This window comes from Myotis nattereri, assembly GCF_964212035.1.
Source record: "Myotis nattereri genome assembly, chromosome: 5".
NCBI lineage: Eukaryota > Metazoa > Chordata > Mammalia > Chiroptera > Vespertilionidae > Myotis > Myotis nattereri.
In genome coordinates this window covers 67539881-67561167 of record NC_138080.1, presented here as the reverse complement: position 1 = coordinate 67561167, position 21287 = coordinate 67539881, and the positions used below count along the sequence as shown (strand labels likewise).

The following is a 21287-nucleotide window of genomic DNA, read 5'->3' as shown; positions in this document are numbered from 1 at the left end:
AAGAGCATACATATCAAATCACATATATATCAACATATGTGTAACTCCATCTATTGAAAAAAATCTGCATAATTAACTGGTAGACCTAGTAAGTTGGATGAGTGCTTGACAGGTTTTCGTTTTATCAGTATATTTTATAACATACATACTATACACTATACTACTAATAATTGCTAACATTTATATGGTGCTCATTATGTGCCATATTTCATGTACTTTATAGAAAAAAGAAAACTACAGTACAAAGAGGTTAAGTAACTTGTCCAAGGTCACATAGCTAGTAATAGAGCCAGGAATCAAATAAGAAATGAGGTCCAAGAGACCACATTCATAAACAGTATACCACATAAATAAAATATTAAATAAAAACAATTTATCTAAGACAATAATAAAATAAACAATAGTTAATTAATATACCTTTCATTTTCCTTGATGACACTTTCAAGTTGTAGTTTCATCTCACCCACTTGTTTCTGAAAGAATAAAATATCATTGTAGTCATACATTTCCCAATTAGATCTCTATGAAGTCTCCATTCGTATACAAGCAATCATATTCTATCACACTAGTCTCTAGATAAGAAATAATTATTCTTTACTTCTAACAAGCAATCTTAAATATGAATATTTTAATGATACACAGAACTTGAGGAAACATTCACTTTGAATAAAATATAAATATTTTATAAATACATTGAGAAAATTTATAAATGTAATTCCTATGATTTGTAGATGTTTATAGAAAAACAGATAAAAGATACTCTTCATTATGTCACTATAACAAATATCAGATGCTCCCTATACCGTGAATGCTTATTTTAATTAATTCGTCTTAGTTTAGGTGAAGCCCATGTAAGTGCCTGTATTTCAAAAGTCAAATGTTAACGGTGAAAAAGAAAATATGTGAAGATCTTCTTTAGCATTATTTCATTCAGGCTCTGATTCACTACTTTTATTAACTGTCTAAACTCTGCACTACACAAGGCTGCTATATAAACCAATGTAGTCACTAACATATACTTTAGTAGGGAAGAGGGTAAAAAATGATTAAAATACAAAGAAGAATAAAATATATTCTGTAAAGGGAATGAGATAAAGGTAGGACTAATTTTCCCTGAGGGGATAAAAGGATAACAGAATTTTATTTTATTTTTTTTTAAATATAATTTATTGATTTTTTACAGAGAGGAAGGGAGAGAGATAGAGAGTCAGAAACATCGATGAGAGAGAAACATCGATCAGCTGCCTCCTGCACATCTCCCAGCGGGGATGTGCCCGCAGCCAAGGCACATGCCCTCTACCGGAATCGAACCTGGGACCCTTCAGTCCGCAGGCCGACGCTCCATCCACTGAGCCAAACCGGCTTTGGCAGGATAACAGAATTTTAATAGGAAAGAAAGGGCATTTCAGGTAGGGAGAAATGTAAGGAATAGCAAAGAAGCAAAAGAATGTATAACCCAATCGGAGTGAATGGAAAGTGAAGAACAGAAAGAAGGCCATGTAAAATCACAATTAAAACAAAACTGCAACCAACTCCTGATCTGCCCAATTGTCTTGACTAGGTACTGAGCCTAAAGGAGAGGAGGCACGCCTGGAGGAACCTGGCAAGGGAAGGTGGGAAAGGCGATGCTCCCAGCCTTTCTCTCCACTTCCTGCCAAAGAAGCTGAAGGCAGCTTGGCCCAGAACATCAGTACCAGCTAATTCTATCTACAAAGCTGGCTCAAACAGTGAACCTTTTCCAGCTCCCTGCTGTGCCTGAATCACAATTAAGCCAAAAGGAAGGAATTTACTACCAGATAATTGAGAACTGACCATACATGGAACAATGGCAGTGAGAGATAAAATTAAAAAGACAGGTGGCAGGTCTTGAATGCCACACTAACTAGGAGGTCTAGATTTTAGTGTAGCAATTATTCCTACTTTGTAATTTTTAAAAAACTGATCTTTAAAAGTTGCAACAATGTCAGAATATCTTGAAAACTATTTATTACTCAAATAATTCTTAGGTGGAAGCTGTATCCATTAGCTAGGATTAAAGGTGGATCATTACAGTCACACTAAATATTTTTTGTGTAAAATATTTCAAATTACTTTGAGGTTGGAAGGAAACTAAATCTCACATCATCAAATTTTCCCCTATTATTTACATTTTCTGGAATAAAATCTTTTTGTTTAAATGTGATTTTATTGATCTCAAAGAGGAAGGGCAAGATAGAAACATCAATGATGAGAGAGGATCATCGATTGGCTACCTCCTGCATTCCCCCCACTGGGGATCGAGCCCAAAACCCAGGCATGTGCCCCTGACCAGGAATCGAACCCAGGACCCTTCAGTCCGCAGGCTGACGCTCTATCCACTGAGTCAAACTGGCTAGGGTGAGGAAGAAAACCTTTCATATAGAAAACTATAGTGATACTTATCTTGCTTTCAAGATATACTATTTTTTGACTGGGTCAATAAGATAAATCATAAGTACTAGTTCTAATCAATAATATCTATGTAAGCAACAGTTCTTAGAAGTAGCTATCAGCCTCTTTTTATCTATCTAAAGTAGCAACTATTCTTATCATAGACTCTTGCTTGGGCTTTCAGCTTCTCTTGTCATTATTCAGTAATCACTCTCAGATGGAGAATGCCAAATGGAAAAAATGAAGTTAAACACCTTAGTAAAATAGCTGATTAAATCAGACAGATTATGAAAATTTAAAATTTTATAAGTTTAATTTCAAGATAACAAGCTACTCCATTTTATAACAATTGAAACTATATGTCATTACAGCCAATTCCAAAAGAGGGAATCCAGCAGAAGCACACTGGTCCTAAGAATAAAAGCAAAATGTCATTTGTGCAAAAGAGGGCTTTCTGTCGCTATTGTCCATTAGAAAGATTAAAAGACGTTACTATGGTTGGCTCAAAACTTAAATGACCACAGGCATATTTTCTTCTTTTTGCATTACATTAAGTGAGCCCTGCTACTGTGTCACAACTAAATTGACTTAGGGATTTGTATCTGAGCCAAACAAAATGATGAGTATATTAACACTTTAAGAGGCCATCACTTTGGTGGACTTCGCTGGAACATATAGCATCTATTTAAGAAATGCTTCTACTGTGTGGTTATCCAACAATAAGAAAGGTCAAAATTTGCAAGGAAAATGAAAAATAATTCAAATCAAAGAAACAGATGACAAATATTAGGTATACTCTAAAAATGTAGCTAATTGAAATTCAGATAGTATCCCAAATAATAATGTGCTATACCTCTAGTTCTTCATGAACCTGCTATATACCCTAATCTTAAAAATACTGGGACCCATGATAATCTGTCGGTATGGACAGCTTCCTCGGTTTCTTCACTCCCCTTCGCTCCTAAAATAAACCCTAATTACTAAGAAGTGTTAGAAAAAAGCTGCCACAGCTTAGCCTTATATTAGAAGTGGATCAATAGCTTTTAAAATCTGATAGACATAATATTTGAAATTGGGGAGAAAATTCAGAATCCATATAATGGGAAATACAGATAAAATGAGGGTAAAGAGAAAGGTCTAAAAAGATGTAACGGTTTTGGGTATTTCTAGGGGGAAAATAAAGATGTAAGCAAATAATGGATTAATGGATGTTTCTACACATCTAAGAGATGCTCCTGCCAGGCAGCAGGAGCAAGGAAACACTGTATTAAAAAATAGACCAAAGATAATCTCCAAACACACACACACCACACACACACACACAAACACACACACACACACACACACACACAGGGCTAAATATTTTCTTTCTTATCAATGTTTTTTTTTTTAAAGGGAGTCTTATTTTACCTTTTCTTATCTTATAATAAAATATTACAAAAATCTTGATAACTATGATGTCATACCTGATAATATTTCACCTGCCCATTTAGCTCTTCCAGATGCTTATCATACTCAGTAATAAGAGGTGCTGAAAAGCTAAAGAAAAAATAACAAAAAAGGCATACTCTGTTTAATCTTGTTTAATAGCTATGTAACTTGTGAAATATATTGTACATCAAAACTTTTACTATTCTTATTATAACTTTCCCCACAGAAATCAATACTTTGCCTTTTCCCTAAACCAGGGGTTCTTACCCTTAGCTAAATTAATATTCTGTGCTGAATAGTTATTTGCTGTGGGGAGACGACCTGGGTACTGCAGGACATTCAGTGGCATCCCTGGCCCCACCCAATAGATGACAGTAACATCCTCACCCTCCACAGTTGTGACAAGCAAAAATGTTTCCAGTTATTGTCAAACATCGGGGGAGGGGACAGAAGCAAAAGCACCCCAGTTGAGAACCACTCTTACAGACTATGATACTGGCTTTTTTTCCCCTTTTCAATTCAATGACAGATCATTCAAATCTAATTACTGATAGCAGACTACAAAATAAACATTCCTAATCTACGGGAATTATTTTGACAATAATTAAATATAATTAAGAAAACAACATTTTTCTGGTAACTCAACCTTACCGTTGGTCAACTACTGAGTTTCCTAATAGGTCACCTCCCTCTCCTTTGAAGGCAGTTTTCTGTAAGAGAGAATCCGACTCTTAAAATGTTTTCTCAGATCATCCTAGCCCAAACTGACAGTAGTATAAACTAAATACAATTAAAATTTTTATAATCACAGAAACTCTATTATTGCAATTAAAAAAGAGAGAAAGGAAAAATCATCTTTAGATTTGGTAAATTTTAACACCTATACATAATAAAAAATCTTGGCGTACTAAAAAACAGGAATAACTTTCTCAAATTGTTAAAAAAAATATATTGATCAGAAATCTACATCAATTATTGTTCTTCATAGTGAAACATTAGAAACAATGCATTAAATTAATATAAGTATGCTTTCTACTGTTAAATGAACTATCTTATAAAGGTCTTTTCTTATGGGTGTATTAGAGGCCTGGTGCATGAAATTCATGTACAGGTAGGGTTCCTAGGTCTCACCAGCCATCAGGGCCGATCTGTGAGGTGACTGGCGGGACAATCGGGGGGTGGGGGGAGCCTACTGACACCTGCCTTGGCCGACCTGGTGCCGCCCGCTTGCCAGCACTGCCCCCTGCTGCCACTGCCAGTTGCCTCCCTCGGCGGGGCAACTGGCAGGGTGATGGAGGAGGCCCCCCACTGACACCCGCCTTGGCTGGCCTGGGGCCTGTGGGCTGGGGGCAGCTCCTGCACTGAGCATCTGCCCCCTGGTGTTCAGTGTGCATCACTAGGAATTGAACCGTGCCCTCCTCGTTCATAGGTTGATGCCCAACCACTGAGCCATGCCAGTTGGGCAGTCAGAGCACTCTTCTTGGCTTTTTGCATACAAATTTTGAAAACAGCTTGAGAAGTTTGAAGAAAATATCTTACTACCATTTTGACTGAGATTTTGTTGCAATTAATAACCCTTGCAATCGCCCTAGCTGGTCTGGCTCAATGGATAGAGTGTCGGCCTGTGGACTGAAAGGTCCCGGGTTTGATTCCGGTCGAGGGTGCATGCCTGGGTTGCAGGCTCAAACCCCAGTGGGGAGTGTGCAGGAGGCAGCCAATCTATGATTCTCTCTCATCACTGATGTTTCTATATCTCTCTCTCCCTCTCCCTTCCTCTCTAAAATCAATAAAAATATATTTAAAAAAACAACCCTTGCAATCTATGAACATAGTACATCCTTACATTTATTTCACTCTTAATTTTATCAATATTTTATTTTCCCATTTCCCCCTCTTTACCCTCTTATCAATATTTTATAGTTTTCAAATCTTATACACTTTTTAAAGAACTATTCCTAAATATTTAATGTTTTTTTTTCATGCTAGTATAAGTAGCACCACTATTTAAATTTCATTGTTAATAGTGGATTACTGCTCTTTATAGAAATAAAATTAAATTTGTAATTTTTGCCTTGTATCCAAAGACACTGCTAAATTCATTAAGTCTGAAAATTTGAAGGTCTAAAAATAAGAGGTAGGGATGAAGATATGATTGTATGACTATACGAATGGTACATGTAAGAGAAGAATGTATACTTTCAGAGAATTAAAGGAGCTTTATTTCACCATAGAATACACTATTAAGTAAGGTTAGATGTGTCCCTATTTGTTATGTTGCCATTAGGTTTTAAGGAATTATAATCACAATGCATAATATAGGTACATCTAATGGGCTGACTAGAGTCACTATTTTATCTGGTAAAATCATCTTTCATTATCAAATCAGCCATAGCTTCCAGGATATATGATGCAACACCTTGCCCAAAAGCCTTTTCAGGATTTAAAATGAATCTTTTGTTTGAAACCCCCCTTCAGGCTTCTATAATAATAAAAGCATAATATGCTAATTAGACCAGACATCCTTCCAAACGACCTTTCAGACAAAGCCGAGGCTGCAACAAAAGTCCGGGTCCTGGGTGCCTGCCGGCGGCCAGAGGGAAGCCCGGGTCCCAGGTGTCAGAGGGAAGCTGGTGCCGGCAGCCAGAGAAAGGAAGGCCTAATCTTGCATGAATTTTGAGCATCAGGCCTCCAGTATTCTATAAAACATTACGCAGGAGCAAAAGAACCTGAGAATTAGAGCAAAGTTCAGAGGCTATTGGATTACAAAAGATTCTCTATCACCTAAACACTAATAGTTTCTTAGTTAAATGTTCATAAAAAAATAACATAAGAAAGATATATGACTAACACAGTGAATTAGTGGATGGATTGTTTCCAGATCCTTGGACTCTGGTCTTTGAAAATAAAAACATAGAACAATAGCTAAATGTTGAGTACACATTAGGACAAAAAAAAAATATCTATAAGGATAAGTATACTCAAGTCAACCAAACTAACTATTCCTTTTATAATACTTTAAAAACAATTTTCTTTTTAATACCTTAAAAACAAATTCAGTTTTAATTACAAGATTCACTTACGTCAAAAGCAAAACACTTTCTGATTGACTCAGTAGACAGCTATCACTAATCTAAGAGCTATAGTTTTTCCTTTTAAAAAAAATATATATATTTTTATTGATTTCAGAGAGGAAGGGTTAGGGAGAGAGACATCAATGATGAAAATCATGTCCCCTACTGGGGATCAAGCCCGCAACCCAGGCATATGCCCTTGATTGGAACAGAACCTGGGACCCTTCAGTCCACAGGCTGATGCTCTGTACACTGAGCCAAACCAACCAGGGATATAGTTTTTCTTTTACTATTCTGTAATTCATAGTCCACCAATAGGTATACTTTATGGCTAATAAAATCTAAACAAAATATTTAAATAAAAACATACACCCAAGGAAAGAAATGTTTAAAACAATGCCATGTATTATATACTACTTTGAGCTAGTCTATGCTTCTGTTATAATCTATGAAAACTCAGGGAATTAAAGTTTACAACTGGCTGTATATTGAGAAACAATTTTAGAATGTTTCAAAACAACAATGAATTCTCATTTTAGAACTCAGAAATTTTAACACTATGCATAATATGTAAACTCCAACTCTAAAAAAAAGGCAATTTCTATGGTCAAAGAACTTACATTCATTAAGCAAAAATAAGCTTTTCTCCTTACATGCATCAAAATTTTAGGTAAAATTTCAAACTGCTGTAGGCAACGTCACATGAGAATAATCCAAAGTAGAATTTATTTCAATTCATATTTATACTAGAGGCCCGATGCACAAAATTTGTGCATGTGGGGGGGAGAGGGCCCTCAGCCCAGCCTGTACCCTCTCGCAATCCAGGACGGCTGGCTCCTAACTGCTCACCTGCCTGCCTACCTGGTCGCCCCTAACTGCTCTCCCCTGCCCACCTGATCCTCCCCTACCTGCTCTCCCCTGCCAGCCTGATTGCCCCTAACTGCTCTCCCCTGCTGGCCTGATCATCCCTAACCACCTCTGCCTTGGCCCCCGCCACCGTGGCTTTGTCCAGAAGGACGTCTGGAAGACATACAGTCTATCTGATCTAATTAGCATATTACCCTTTTATTAGTATAGATATTTACAACCCAAATGAACCAGTTTGTTAGGCTTTAATTTACATACCTGCAATGTTGAATATTTAGAAACATTTTCCATTTGACACTGCCTGAGAACTTCATTTAGTCTTTGAGCTGAGAAAACAACAACAAACAATTTGTAGTTCATTGGGTAATGTTCAATTTTTAAAAACTAGAAATAAAGACGTTATTATTTAATATAGCCAATGCAAAACTGCTAGCCTCCATTACCTCTTAAAATAAAATGAACCATCAATTTCAACACATCACTTCAAGTTTAAGAATAGGTCTCCTCCTACATTCCTAAACCAACAATTGCCAATGGGAAAAAGAACAACAGCTGCAAAGAACTACTTTTTCTGATCTCATAAATTTTAATTTTCTCTCTCTCCGAGCTTTCTCAAAAAATAGTCTGCACATTTCTTTTTAAATTCCTGCTACTAGAAGTAAAAAAAGTTAAAAAGATTAGTTGTAGCCATATTCTTTAGAACTGTTAAAATCTGCTGAAGTTCTTTTTCAGGACAAACTTTCACATTGAGGAGAAACTGCAGGATGAAGAATCCAAATTAGGCAGGAGTGAGCAAGAGACAAAAAGGAGGTCCAGTAAATACAAGGTGATACTTTTGATTCACAGTAAAACATAGCACCTGATAAACTTACAATACTCATTCTTTCAATATCTCCTGGAACATCTAAAATTGTCCTGGGGCAAGTCTCAACAACTTTCAAAAGACAGAAGCTAAGGACAGCAAGTTATCTGATATAGCACAATTAAAGTGCAGTAGAGAACCAAAAAGTAAAGGAAAAAAATCTCCAAAATTTTGAAGTTAAAAAATTACTTTTCAATAACCCACAGGTCTCAGGAGAAATTAGAAAACAAAGTTGAAAGTACTGTAAACTGAATGGTAGTGAAAACGCAATGCCTTGAAACCTGCTTAAGGAGAAATCTATAGCTTTAATCTCACATATTCTAGGAAACCTTGCATATACTAGGAAAAAAAAGACTGAGGACAATAAACTGCACTTCCACCCCCAAAAGTTAGAAAAAGAACAGCAAAGGGAATCACAAAGATTAGTCACCCTCCAAAAGAAATAGAAAATAAGCATACCCAAAAGAGGATCAACAAAAACAATCATTTCAAAAGTTATAGAAAAAACATCTGATGAATGGAACTCCCATTTGACCCAATGATCCCACTTCTAGGAATGTATCCCAAGAAACTAGAAACACCAATCAGAAAGGATATATGCATCCCTATGTTCATAGCAGCACAGTTTACCATTGCGAAGATCTGGAAACAGCCTAAGTGCCCATCAGCAGATGAATGGATTAGAAAACTGTGGTACATCTACCCAATGGAATACTATGCTGCTATAAAAAAGAAGGAATTCTTACCATTTGCAACAGCATGGATGGAACTGGAGAGCATTATGCTAAGTGAAATAAGCCAGTCAATGAAAGAAAAATACCACATGATCTCACTCATTTATGGATAATAAAGACCATTATAAACTGATGAACAAAAATAGATACAGAGGCAGAGCAATATCGAACAGACTGTCAAACTACAGTGGGAAGCCCGGGGAGGGTCGAGGGGATGGGGGGTAAGAGATCAACCGAAGGACTTGTATGCATGCATATAAGCATAACCAATGGACATAAGACACTGGGGGGTAGGGGAGGCCGGGGAAATGTCAAGGGGGAGAAAAAGGAGACATATGTAATACTCTTTGTAATACTTTAAGCAATAAAACAAAATTTTTTTAAAAGAAATTCAAGATATATTCATTATAAAGCTTTAGGAACGTAGGAACAGAATGTTCCTTAATATGATAATGGATTTCTATGTAAACACGCAACAAACATCATACTTAAGTGTGAAAAATGTTAAAAACTCTCCCTTGGAAACTGGGAATGACAGGAGATAAGTTCTTTTGACATGTGTTCACACTCTACTAGAGGTCTAAGTTAACACAATAAGGTAAATAGAAGAAATAAGAGGTATAAAAATTTAAAATATATAAAAAGTTGTCATTATTTAGAGTTATAAGTGTGTATGTAGTAAATCCAAAAGAACAAAGATAAAATTTTGAGAATCAATAATTAAGTTTAGCAAGATTACTGGATACAACAAGTCATTATAAAAAAAGTAATTATATTTCTATATACTGGCAACATAAAGTTATAAAATACATTTAAAGTAAAATAAAAATGTCAATGTCCAGAAACAAATCTAGCAAAAAAAAAAATGTGTAAGACTTGCATAGAAAACTATGGAACATTCAGAAGATTAATAAATTAAAGTCCTAAATACATGGAAAGATAGTCATGGTGTATAGGATTCAGTGTTGTCAAGATGTCAATTCTCCCCAAAGCAATGTCTAGGCTCAATGCAATGCCAATTAATATTCCCAAAGAGGATTTTTCAGAAATTTAAAAATCAATTCTAAAATATAGGTGGAAATACAATGAGAATAGCTAAGATGTTTTTATAAAATAAGAACAGGGGAAGACTTGCTTTACCAGATATCAAGAGCCCAGTCACCATTGCTCAGTGGTTGAGTGTTGAAAGATCTATATATATAAAAGGCTAATATGCAGTGTCCCCTCAGGAGTTTGACTGCTTGCTATGACGTATGCTGACCACCAGGGGTTGGCACAGAACGAAGGAAGGCCCTGGCCAGCAGTCAGAAGGCCCTGATCGGCCCTGATCGCCGGTCAGGCTAGGGACCCTACCCGTGCACAAATTTCGTGTACCGAGCCTCCAGTTTATTATAAAACTACAGCAATTTAGGCAGTGGGATCGTTATATAAAAATAAACAAAACTGAACAATGGAAGAGAATCCAGAAATATATTCATATATATATGAGCACCTGAATTATGATTGAAGGGGAACTATGATCCAGAGCAGAGCAGGAAAAAGAAGAATCTCTTTGAAAGTGGTTCTGGGTCAACTGGATGATCCTCATGGAAAGAATGAAACATCATCCATAAAAATTAATTCTCGCTGAAATGAAGATCTAACTATGAATGACAACAATAAGTTCTAGAAGAGAACAAAGATAATATCTTCATAACCTTAGGGCAGGGAAAGATTTTAAAATCAGAACACAAAAAGCACTGGCCATAAAAGAAAAAAAATGATAAATTGGACTACATTAAAGTTAAATACTGTTCATAAAAAAGAGACTGTTAAGAGTATAAAAAGACAAAAGAAGGTTAATAACCTTGTCTGATAAGCATTATTCTTAATGGCCCCAAGATGGAAACAAATGCAAATATCCATTAAAAAAAACAACAATGGATAAATGTGATACATTTAAAAACTGAAACACCCTGCCCTAACCGGTTTGGCTCAGTGGATAGAGCTTCAGCCTGCGGACTCAAGGGTCCCAGGTTGATTCTGGTCAAGGGCATGTTCCTTGATTGCGGGCACATGCCCAGTAGGGGGTGTGCAGGAGGCAGCTGATCGATGTTTCTTTCTCATCGATGTTTTTAACTCTCTATCCTTCTTCCCTCCTCTCTGTAAAAAATCAATAAAATATATTTAATAAAAACCCCCCAAAAAACTGAAACACCCTACAGGAATGAAATTAAAGTACATCTACATGCAAAAATATGAGTAAATCTCAAAAACATAATGTTGAATGAAAGAAGCCAAATACACAAGGATACACAATTTATGGTTCCATTTACATAAAGTTCACACACAGGCACAACTGAACTTTAGTGTAAACTTAAAGACATTGGTTATTTTCAATTATCTTTGAAGAGAAGTAGCGATTATGATTACAAGAGGGCTTGTTTCTGGGGTCCTAGCAATCTTGACCTGGGTTGCAGTTGCATGGTTTTGAACTTTGTAATAATTCACTTAGCTTTATATTTGTTTTCTTTACTCTTCTGTATATGTTATAATAAGCAAATATGCACATATATGGAATACATATGAACAATATATACACATATAAATAAAAATGTATATATAATGTACACACATTATCATTCTATGTTGTATCAACATTCTATGTTGAGGACTTCAGATAATAGTTTCTTCCTTAAAAGTGTACATAATTTAGATGAGAAATATGATGGATACATGTGATTCTCACAAAGGAACGAGTAATTATGGGGCATTAATAATGTAAATAGCTGGCCCTTTGACTTACAGTCAGAGCACATGCCCCGGTTGCAGGCTTCATCCCCAGTCGGGAGAGTGCAGGAAGCAATCAGTGATTCTCTATCATCACTGATGTTTCTCTCTCTCCCTCTCCCTTCCTCTCTGAAATAAATAAAAATCTATTTAAAAATAATGTAAATAGTTTTTGATTTTTTACTGAGTTTAAGAGGAATTTCCATAATTTTTTTACTGTTATTCTCAAAACTTTAAAGTTAACACTAAAACTTTACCACGACTATACGAAGGATCTAGCTTTTGCTTATTACTCTTCTTCCCTCTCAGTCTTAAAAGGAGATTAGAGTTTTGTCTCTGGATATAATAATTCCAATACAAACTACTTCTTTCTTCCCCTGAAAGTGTTTTCAAATAAGACAAAACACTAAATCTGAGTTGTGATTAGTATGTTAAAAAGTAATTAAATATGTTTAAAAAGTCAATTGTGGATTAATAATGAGGGAAACATCCAATCTTTACAGGCTGACTACTAAATGGAGAAAATTTTACTATAACTTAAATCTAGTATTTTTTTTTAAATCTAGCATTTCCTTCACTCGTTCAACAAGCACTTATCACACAATTATTTATTTTACTTTTTTAGATGACTAATAAGATTGATATCTTTTCATTTTTTTAGTAGTTTTTCAGGTTTTAAATTTTATAAGTGGCCTGGTCATATTCTTTAACCACTTTTCTATTAGTGTAAATGTATTAATGTTTGTGAAAGATCTTTACAATTCTACTGGTAGATGCTAATCAACTCTCAGTTATATTTATTGTAAATACACATATTCTCCCCTTCTGTAGCTAGAAATTTATTGATGACATCTTTTGTGATATCCAAGTTTTTATTTATAATGCAGTCTATTTATATATCTTTTCTTCCAGTCAAAAACCTTTGTCTGTGAAGAAGTCTTCTATCCTGAGAAAATAACGATACCCTCTTGTATTTTTTTCTGAAAGTTAGAGAATTTATCCTTCAATCAACCTGGAGGTGATTTTTCTATATAGTGTACAAAAGGCATCTTTGTCATTTTTTCTTTCCTATTTGAATAGCCAGTTATTCTAGCATAATTTGCTGAATAGTCTATCCTTTTGCCACTGATTTTTATTGCCTACTAGAGGCCTGGTGCATGAAATTCAAGCACTGGAGGGGGGTCCCTCAGCCCAGCCTGCACCCTCTCACAGTCTGGGACCCCTCGGAGGGTGTCCACCTGCCGGCAGTCAGACATCCCTCTCACAGTCCAGGACTCCTAACTCCTTACCGCCAGCCTGCAGCGGAAGTGGAAGAGGTTTCTGCCACCGCCGCTGCGCTCTTTAGCTATGAGCCTGGCTTCTGGCTGAGTAGTGCTTCTCCTGTAGGAGCACACTGCCCACCAGGGAGCAGCTCCTGCATTGGGCATCTGCCCCCTGGTGGTCAGTGCACATCATAGCAACTGGTCATTTGCCATTGGTCAACTTGCATATTAGGGTTTTATTACATAGGATTCTTTCAGATAGCATGTTTATGATATATGTGTCTTTTCCTGTGCTGATTTATTCCACTGATCCATACATTTATCAATCTGCCAATATACTACTGATTTAATAATTAGATATTTAGCTCAGCCAGCATGGCTCAGTGGTTGAGCATTGACTTATGAACCAGGAGGTCAAGGTTAAATTCCTGGTCAGGACATGTGCCTGGGTTGCAAAACCCAAAATAACAACAACAAAAAAGAAACAATGGTCTGCAAGACGCCAGACATCAGACAATAATATGAGAGATATAAAACAGATAAGGTGAGACATATAATTGCCCCAGCTTAATGGCCTGAAAGACGTTCCAAGCCATAGCACAGGGAGGGAAAATGCAGACAGAAATCAAGCAAATTCTCTTGAGTTAAGGTGATGGAGCTGAGTCGATGAAGATAAAGTAAATTAAAATAGGCAGTTCAAAGTGTAGGAGAGAAAGCTGCGCAGCGACAGAACTCTGGACATATGAGATCTGCAGAGAGCCTCTCTCAAGTACATAATAGGATATGGAATTGTCACTTTATCTATCAAGGAAATTGAATTTGTAGTTTAAACTTTCCACGAAGAAAATTCTAGGTCTAACTGGCTTCAGTGGTGAGTTCTACCAAACATTTAAGGAAGAAATAACACCAAATTTGCATCAATTCTTTCAGAATACAGTGAGGCCTTGACTTACGAGTTTAATTCGTTCTGAGACCGAGCTCATTAAGGAGCTCATTAACTCAAATTACTCTGTCAACTCAATGCAAAAAATCCGTGGAGAGACAGCTGATATCTCAAAAAACTCGTTAGTCGGGACACTCGTAAGTCAAGGCCCCACTGTATTGAAGAGAACAAAATATTTTCCACGTAACTTTATGAGAAGAGCATTATCTGAGACTAAAACCAGACAAAGACATTAGAAGAAGAAAAAAAAAAGCTTTATGAACATAGATGTTAAAATTTTAAACAAACTTTTAGAAAATGAAATTTAACAATATATAAACAGGATAATACATCAAGACCAAGAGGAGTTTATCTCCCCCGCCCCACCCCCAAAAAACACACCAAAAAACAGAAAAAGAGCTTTACATTTGAGATTTAATCAATGTAAATCACCCTATTAACAAACTAAAAATGAAAAAAATCTTATCTCAATAAAATGCAGAAACATCCTTTGAAAAAAATCTAACATCCATTCTGATAAAAACACTCAGAAAACCAGGAATAGAAAGGAACATCTTCTACCTATTAAGAACATCAATGAAAAACCTATAGCTAGCATCATACTTAATTTTGAAGGATAAATGTTTTCTTCCTAAAATTAGGAACAAGACAAGAATGTCCATTTCAACCATTTCTGTTCAGCACCTGTGCTGGAGGTTCTAGTCAGTGCAATAAGGCAAGAAAACGAAATGAACGGCATTCAAATTGGAAAGGAGTAAAATTATGTTTATAAGATGAAAAGATCGTCTATGTAGAAAATCTAATGGGCTTTAAAAAAAAAACTATTACAACTAATTAGTGGGTTTAGAAAGGTTGCAGGGTACAATTGGCAAAAATAAAGACTTCTCTATAGTAGCAATGATAAATAAAAAAATGAAGGTAAAAGACTAATACCATTTACAATAGTATCAAAACAGCAATACATCTGATAAAAGGTATGCAAAACCTATATACTAAAAAATATCAAATATTGCTGAGAGAAATTAACGAAGAGATATTTCAATGGATATATAACTTTTCATTGCTCAGATAACTCAATATAATCTACACAAATTGATCAGTAGTTTCAATGCAATGCCTATTAAAATCCAAGCATCTGTCTTTGTAGAAACTGACAAGCTGCTTCTAAAATTTATATGGAAGTGCAAAGGGCATAGGATAGCCAAAACAACTGTGAAAAAGAACACATTTGAAAGGCTAACACTATCTGATTTTAAGACTTATTATAAAACTTTAAACAGATTAATGGAACAGTATCAAGTCCAGAAATGGACCTACACAAATACAGACAACTGATTTTTAACCAAGGTCAAAGGTACTCCAATGGAGAAAGGATATTCTTTTGATTGGGCATCCATATACAAAAAAATGAGCCTCAACCCTTACAAAATTCAACTCAAAATGGATCATAAAACTACAAAACTTCTAGAAAAAAACACAGAAGAAAATCTTTGCACCCTTGGGTTAGGGCAAAGATTTCAAGATATGACACAGAACCATAAAAAAACAAATTGAGAAATTAAACTTCACCAAAATTAGCAAGTTCTGTTCTGTGAAAACACTATTAAAAGAATGAAAAGAAAAAATGAGTCTATCCCCACTATCCATTAATTCCCACTACAAGAACAAATTCTTCATTTCTTAACTTGACACACAAGTCCCTCTTTGAACAGATCCCTAAGAACTATCAGATCTCCCTTCTCAGGTGGAAATGGAAGAATAGTGTTCTGCAAATATGCTAGAAGTTTACTAGAAGCCTGACTGGGTGTGGAATTGCCAGTGCTTATGATGTGTAAAGCTGACACTTTATCATAAAGAAGTGGTGTCATGTGGAGTTCCCAGATGAAAAGTACCAAATCACACGGTCTTGAGCGAGACTCTGAAATCCCAGTGGAGCAAATGAAAAGAGGCAATTGAGTTCAATAGAAGCCAATGTAAAGAATGTCAGAGATGGGCTGAGTTCTTCACCACTGGTCTATAATGCTTCCAAAATGAAACCTGCTGTGTCCCCCCCCCCCCCCCCCGGCCCCAATCTTCCTGGTTGCCCTCCACCTCTTTCTCCCAAATCCCCTAATCTCCAATCTCATTGAACCAACCTTAGTTCATTTCTTACTTGGGTGGTAAGTCACCTAATTGCACTGTGCTCTAAGGCATGTTCCTCACAACAGCCACACTGGGCTTTCAAAATCAGTTTGATCATGCTATTCTCAATTGATTTCTTTTCAGTGGTTCCTGTAACCTGTGCAATGGTCCAAACTCCTGAACACATAGCAGACAAGGCTGTTGACCACCTAGCCCAGGGGTGGGCCAACTTTTTGACTCGAGGGCCACAATGGGTTCTCAAACTGGACCGGAGGGCCGGAACAAAAGCATGGATGGAGTTGTTTGTGTGAACTAATATAAATTCAAAGTAAACATCATTACATAAAAGGGTACGGTCTTTTTTTTCAATAGTTTTATTCATTTCAAACGGGCCGGATCCGGCCCGCGGGCCCCCACTCTTCCCTTTCAGCTGCACTTGTCATTTCTCTCTATAAAGCACATTCCGTCCAAGCTAGCCTCCTTGCAAGTTGTTAACTAAGCACATTCCTAACCTCCTCGATGTTGCAAATACTGTTCTATTTGGGGTGCCTGGTAAATTCCTATCAGTACTTCACATTCCAGCCCAATGGCACCTTCCTTGACCACAGTTAACAATAAGCCTGTACAATACCAGTTAGTTTTTGTTTAGCACCATGTGTCAGATACAATTCCAAATCCTTCACATTTTTTAACACTATTTTAACCGTGCCAACAACCTAGGAAGAAACGGAGACAGAGGAGTTAGCAGCTGCTGCCCCTTCAGTGTACTTATGGAATTTACTTATTTCCCTCCTTGATTTAAGTTCCTGGAGGGTAGAACTGTCCTCTTCACATTGGTGGCAGCTATGCTTATACAGCTCTGGCACATCACTGAAAGGGGAGGACTTCCACAAAGAGCCTCTGAACACACGGCCAGGGCTGTGCCTCCGGGTTCCAGCTGCAGCCTGAGAAGCCCTTCCCAGCTGTTGCTCTCTAAGGCAGTGGTTCTCAACCTTCTGGCCCTTTAAATACAGTGCCTCACGTTGTGACCCAACCATAAAATTATTTTCGTTGATACTTTATCACTGTCATGTTGCTACTGTTATGGATCGTAATATAAATATCTGGTATGCAGGATGGTCTTAGGCGACCCCTGTGAAAGGGTCGTTCGACCGCCAAAGGGTTCGCGACCCACAGGTTGAGAACCGCTGCTCTAATGTCCCCCCCCCCCCCCCCCCCCAGCCTGTGAGAAGCATATGAACATGTTTAGCGTCAGTCCCGGGTGAGCTTAAGGAACCTGCACGTGTTCACCAAGCGGTTCTGCTCCAGTATATGCACATCCTCCTAGGTACCACCAAGCTTTTCTGCAGCGGACTTAAGTTTCCACGCATTTCCACGCACCCAAGAGGTATTCAAAAAATATTCGTTGGTCAACGATGACATTAAATACTCAGGCTAAGAATTCTCAGGAAAGGAATAAGGAGCTTACTTTTCTCTCTCAGTGGGTCCATTTCTGCGGCCATTGGGATGAAATCTGAGTTTGGAGCATTCACCACCGTTACTTTCCTCAAAAAGACACAGGACTCGTGTGCGGGAAGACAAACCTAGGGCGCCGCTCCGGACGTTGCCCAGCGTTGTAATCAGCACCCGACTCCCGCGGCGTCCACGGGGGCCGCGCCTCCTCCCGAGTCCCAGCCAAGTCTCTCGATCGGGAAAGAGACTTCAGCTTTCAGGTTTGCTGGGGACCCGCCAAGTGCATTCTGTCCCGCGTTCACACGAATCTCAGCTGGGTGGGACGGGACGCGGGTGGGACGGGACGCGGCTGGGTACAGGCGTCCAACGGGTCACTCGGGGTCGTGTCGGGCCACCTTCCAGAGCGCGGAGGGCGCCGGCGGGCAGCCCGGTGGCGGCCTCCTTCGCGGAGCGAGTGGCGACCTCAGGGTGGCCGGGCCAGAGCGGAAGTCCAAAAGGCCCGCCCTGCGACTTTGAAACGGGTGCCCCGAACCGCTCCTAGGAGACGGTGATGCCGCGTGCGTCCTCACGCGGGCGTCAGCGCTAACGTCATCACGCTTCCTAGCGTCCTCGCACGCTATTGGCTATTTGTCAAGCTGGGAGCGGAGCTGTGGGAAGGGGGATGACAGCCAGCTGAGCCGGCGGAGTGGTGGCGGGAAAGCTGGCGGACCTGTGTCTTCAGGTGGGGGGACCCAGCTGGTATTTTTTTTTTTTAAGAAAACCCCCCAAATGTAAACCTAGGTAGGTTATTAAATAGATGTTTACAGTTCCCCAGTATCTTTCCTAGACTTCTGGACTGGGAGAACCCGCTCTCCAAAGCGGGGAGGGGGAGGTTTGGAAAGGATCTGGGGTTCTGGGGGGTGGGGGGGGGTGCAAAACTCAGACTGGCGTCTTCAGAGGCCACACCAAGGCTCACCCGCTGGAGGCTTTCTGAGTGAGGACTCGGTAATCTCCAGAAACGAAGTACCGTCCTCACCCTCTCGGGTCTTTGGAGCAAGGAGACAGTTGTTTGAATATTTAACTGAGTAGCAATGAGGCATGTAGTTAGAAGTACTCCAAAGGCCCTGCAAATTCAGCAGTTGTTTCTTTAGAGATAACTTTCTTCGCCCAAAGGGGGAAAAACAAAAATTACATTTTTGCAAGAAAAGAATTAGGCAAAACTTTACATCTGTGGGCGGATTACAATTCCCATTATTAAAATGGATTTTGTCTGGATTTATAAACCCTATCATTTTTTTTCAACAGCATTGGAGGAAATTTCAGTGCTAGCAATATAAATGTTAACTTGAACTAGCCAATAGTTTTAGTGCTTTTTAATAGACTGTTTTTATGGATTGAAGTAGTTTCACTAAACAGACATGTCATAGATGTAGCTCAATTTGGCTTTTTCTTTAACAGTTAAATTTTGTGGTCCTGTGCTCATAATGTTATATATACAAAGTAATGTTAGCAGAATGTATTGAGAAATTTAAAAAATTTGTCCAACGGTGTCCAAATAGGTACGTATTTGAAGTCCTGTTATGGGCTTTCTCTATATTCATTATTAAGAGAATATGATGGTCCCTTCCTCTAAAGTAGCGGTTCTCAACCTGTGGGCCGCGACCCCTTTGGGGGTCCAATGACCCTTTCACAGGTGTCGCCTAAGACCATCGGAAAACACATATATAATTACATATTATTTTGTGATTAATCACTATGCTTTAATTATGTTCAATTTGTAACAATGAAATTGGGGGTCACTACAACATGAGGAACTGTATTAAAGGGTCGCGGCATTAGGAAGGTTGAGAACCACTGCTCTAAACATTATTATGTTAATTATGGAGGTATATCTAATGACCATACAAAAGTTTAATTTAGCTTTGAGTTAGTGAAGATTGAACTTGATTTGGCTTTTAGCAGCCATTAAGTTAACATTAAAACTTGTTGAAAGGAGAAATTGAGTGTGCAAGCTCCAACTCTTTTTCAAAGGTCAGTGTATGACTTTTTCTTCGTGAACTTCTCGCTGACTCCCCAAGGGCTTGCTTGTATCTCCTCTTACACTTGAACTTTGAATATTGTCATATTGTGGTTTAAGTTGGCATCAAACAAGTAGGTATAAACTTGATTCTACAATTTACACTGAAAGTCGATAAGATATATTAGTGTTGGTGAAAGCAAAGAGCAAGCACATCCTGGATACATCTAATACTATATAGAAACAATAAGTCGACACTGTTGATGGAGACAGTAAATGTAGGCAAATAGGTCGATAAATACTGAAACTGCTTGGACAGGTGGAGCTGAACTAACCAGAACCAGGTGTACATCTCTAGAACACTTAACCATATTTTATGATCTCAAAGGTCAGTCAGACTACCTGTTTCATAGTCTTGTTTCCTATAAGATAACCACTTCAGTTCAAAAAGCACCAATAATACCCACCGGCACAAACTTTGAAATGAATTTCTTGCATGAACAGACGTATAAAAACTAGAATAATAGGGTAGATATATTTTTTTAAATATATATATTTTATTGATTTTTTTTACAGAGAGGAAGGGAGAGGGATAGAGAGTTAGAAACATCGGTGAGAGAGAAACATTGATCAGCTGCCTCCTGCACACCCCCTACTGGGGATATGCTGGCAACCAAGGTACATGCCCTTGACTGGAATCGAACCTGGAACCCTTCAGTCCACAGGCTGACGCTCTATCCACTGAGCCAAACCGGTTAGGGCTGAGTAGATATTTTTAAAAATATTGTAAGTAAGTGAAGATTATGAGACTGAAAATGTCCCTTATGCTCATGTAATTGAGTAAAATGTTAAAAATTTCAGAAAAAAAAGCAAGTTTATAATCAATTCATGATCAATATATTCTACATATAACTTTTAAAAATGAAACTGTGAAAAGGTGAAGTTTAGTCCAGCTTTTTACCTCTTCTATTTTTTAAAAAATTTATTTTTACTGTTGTATTACAGATGTTCCCTTTTCTATATTTATTCTGTAATTTATATGGAGCAATACAGAACTACTCCATTATTGCAGAAAGAGGTCAAGATATAAAGTCTTTGAAAATCTACCTTTCTGTTACCAAAGACAGCAGCTGTTATTTTCTTTTAAGAAAACGCCCATGCCAACAATTGCTAGTCAAAGAACATTTTAGGACTTTTACTTTTCACTGTTGTTTAAATATAAATATAAATATAAATATATATAATATACTAATATGCAGATATATACAAATATAATTCTTACAAAAACCTTTGAAGGTATGTGCTATTTTAAAATTATTTATTAACTTTCTGATTATAACAACTAGAAAGTGTCTGAATTGGGATTTGAA

The 21287-nt window shown here is 37.6% G+C and overlaps 1 protein-coding gene across 1 annotated transcript in view; it reads right to left on the bottom strand.

The window, feature by feature from the left end:
- The window catches only part of SCLT1 (sodium channel and clathrin linker 1), a 100216-nt gene extending 81720 nt beyond the window's left edge, over positions 1–18496 (bottom strand). The window contains exons 1-5 of the mRNA XM_081093496.1: positions 17938–18496; positions 8037–8104; positions 4492–4550; positions 3876–3948; positions 418–473 (exon numbers count right to left, since the gene is read on the bottom strand). Of these exons, the coding sequence (XP_080949622.1) occupies positions 418–473; positions 3876–3948; positions 4492–4550; positions 8037–8104; positions 17938–17971 (290 nt within the window). The 5' untranslated portion in view covers positions 17972–18496. The remainder of the gene's footprint in view (positions 1–417; positions 474–3875; positions 3949–4491; positions 4551–8036; positions 8105–17937) is intronic.
- Between the last annotated feature and the right edge of the window lie 2791 nt (positions 18497–21287).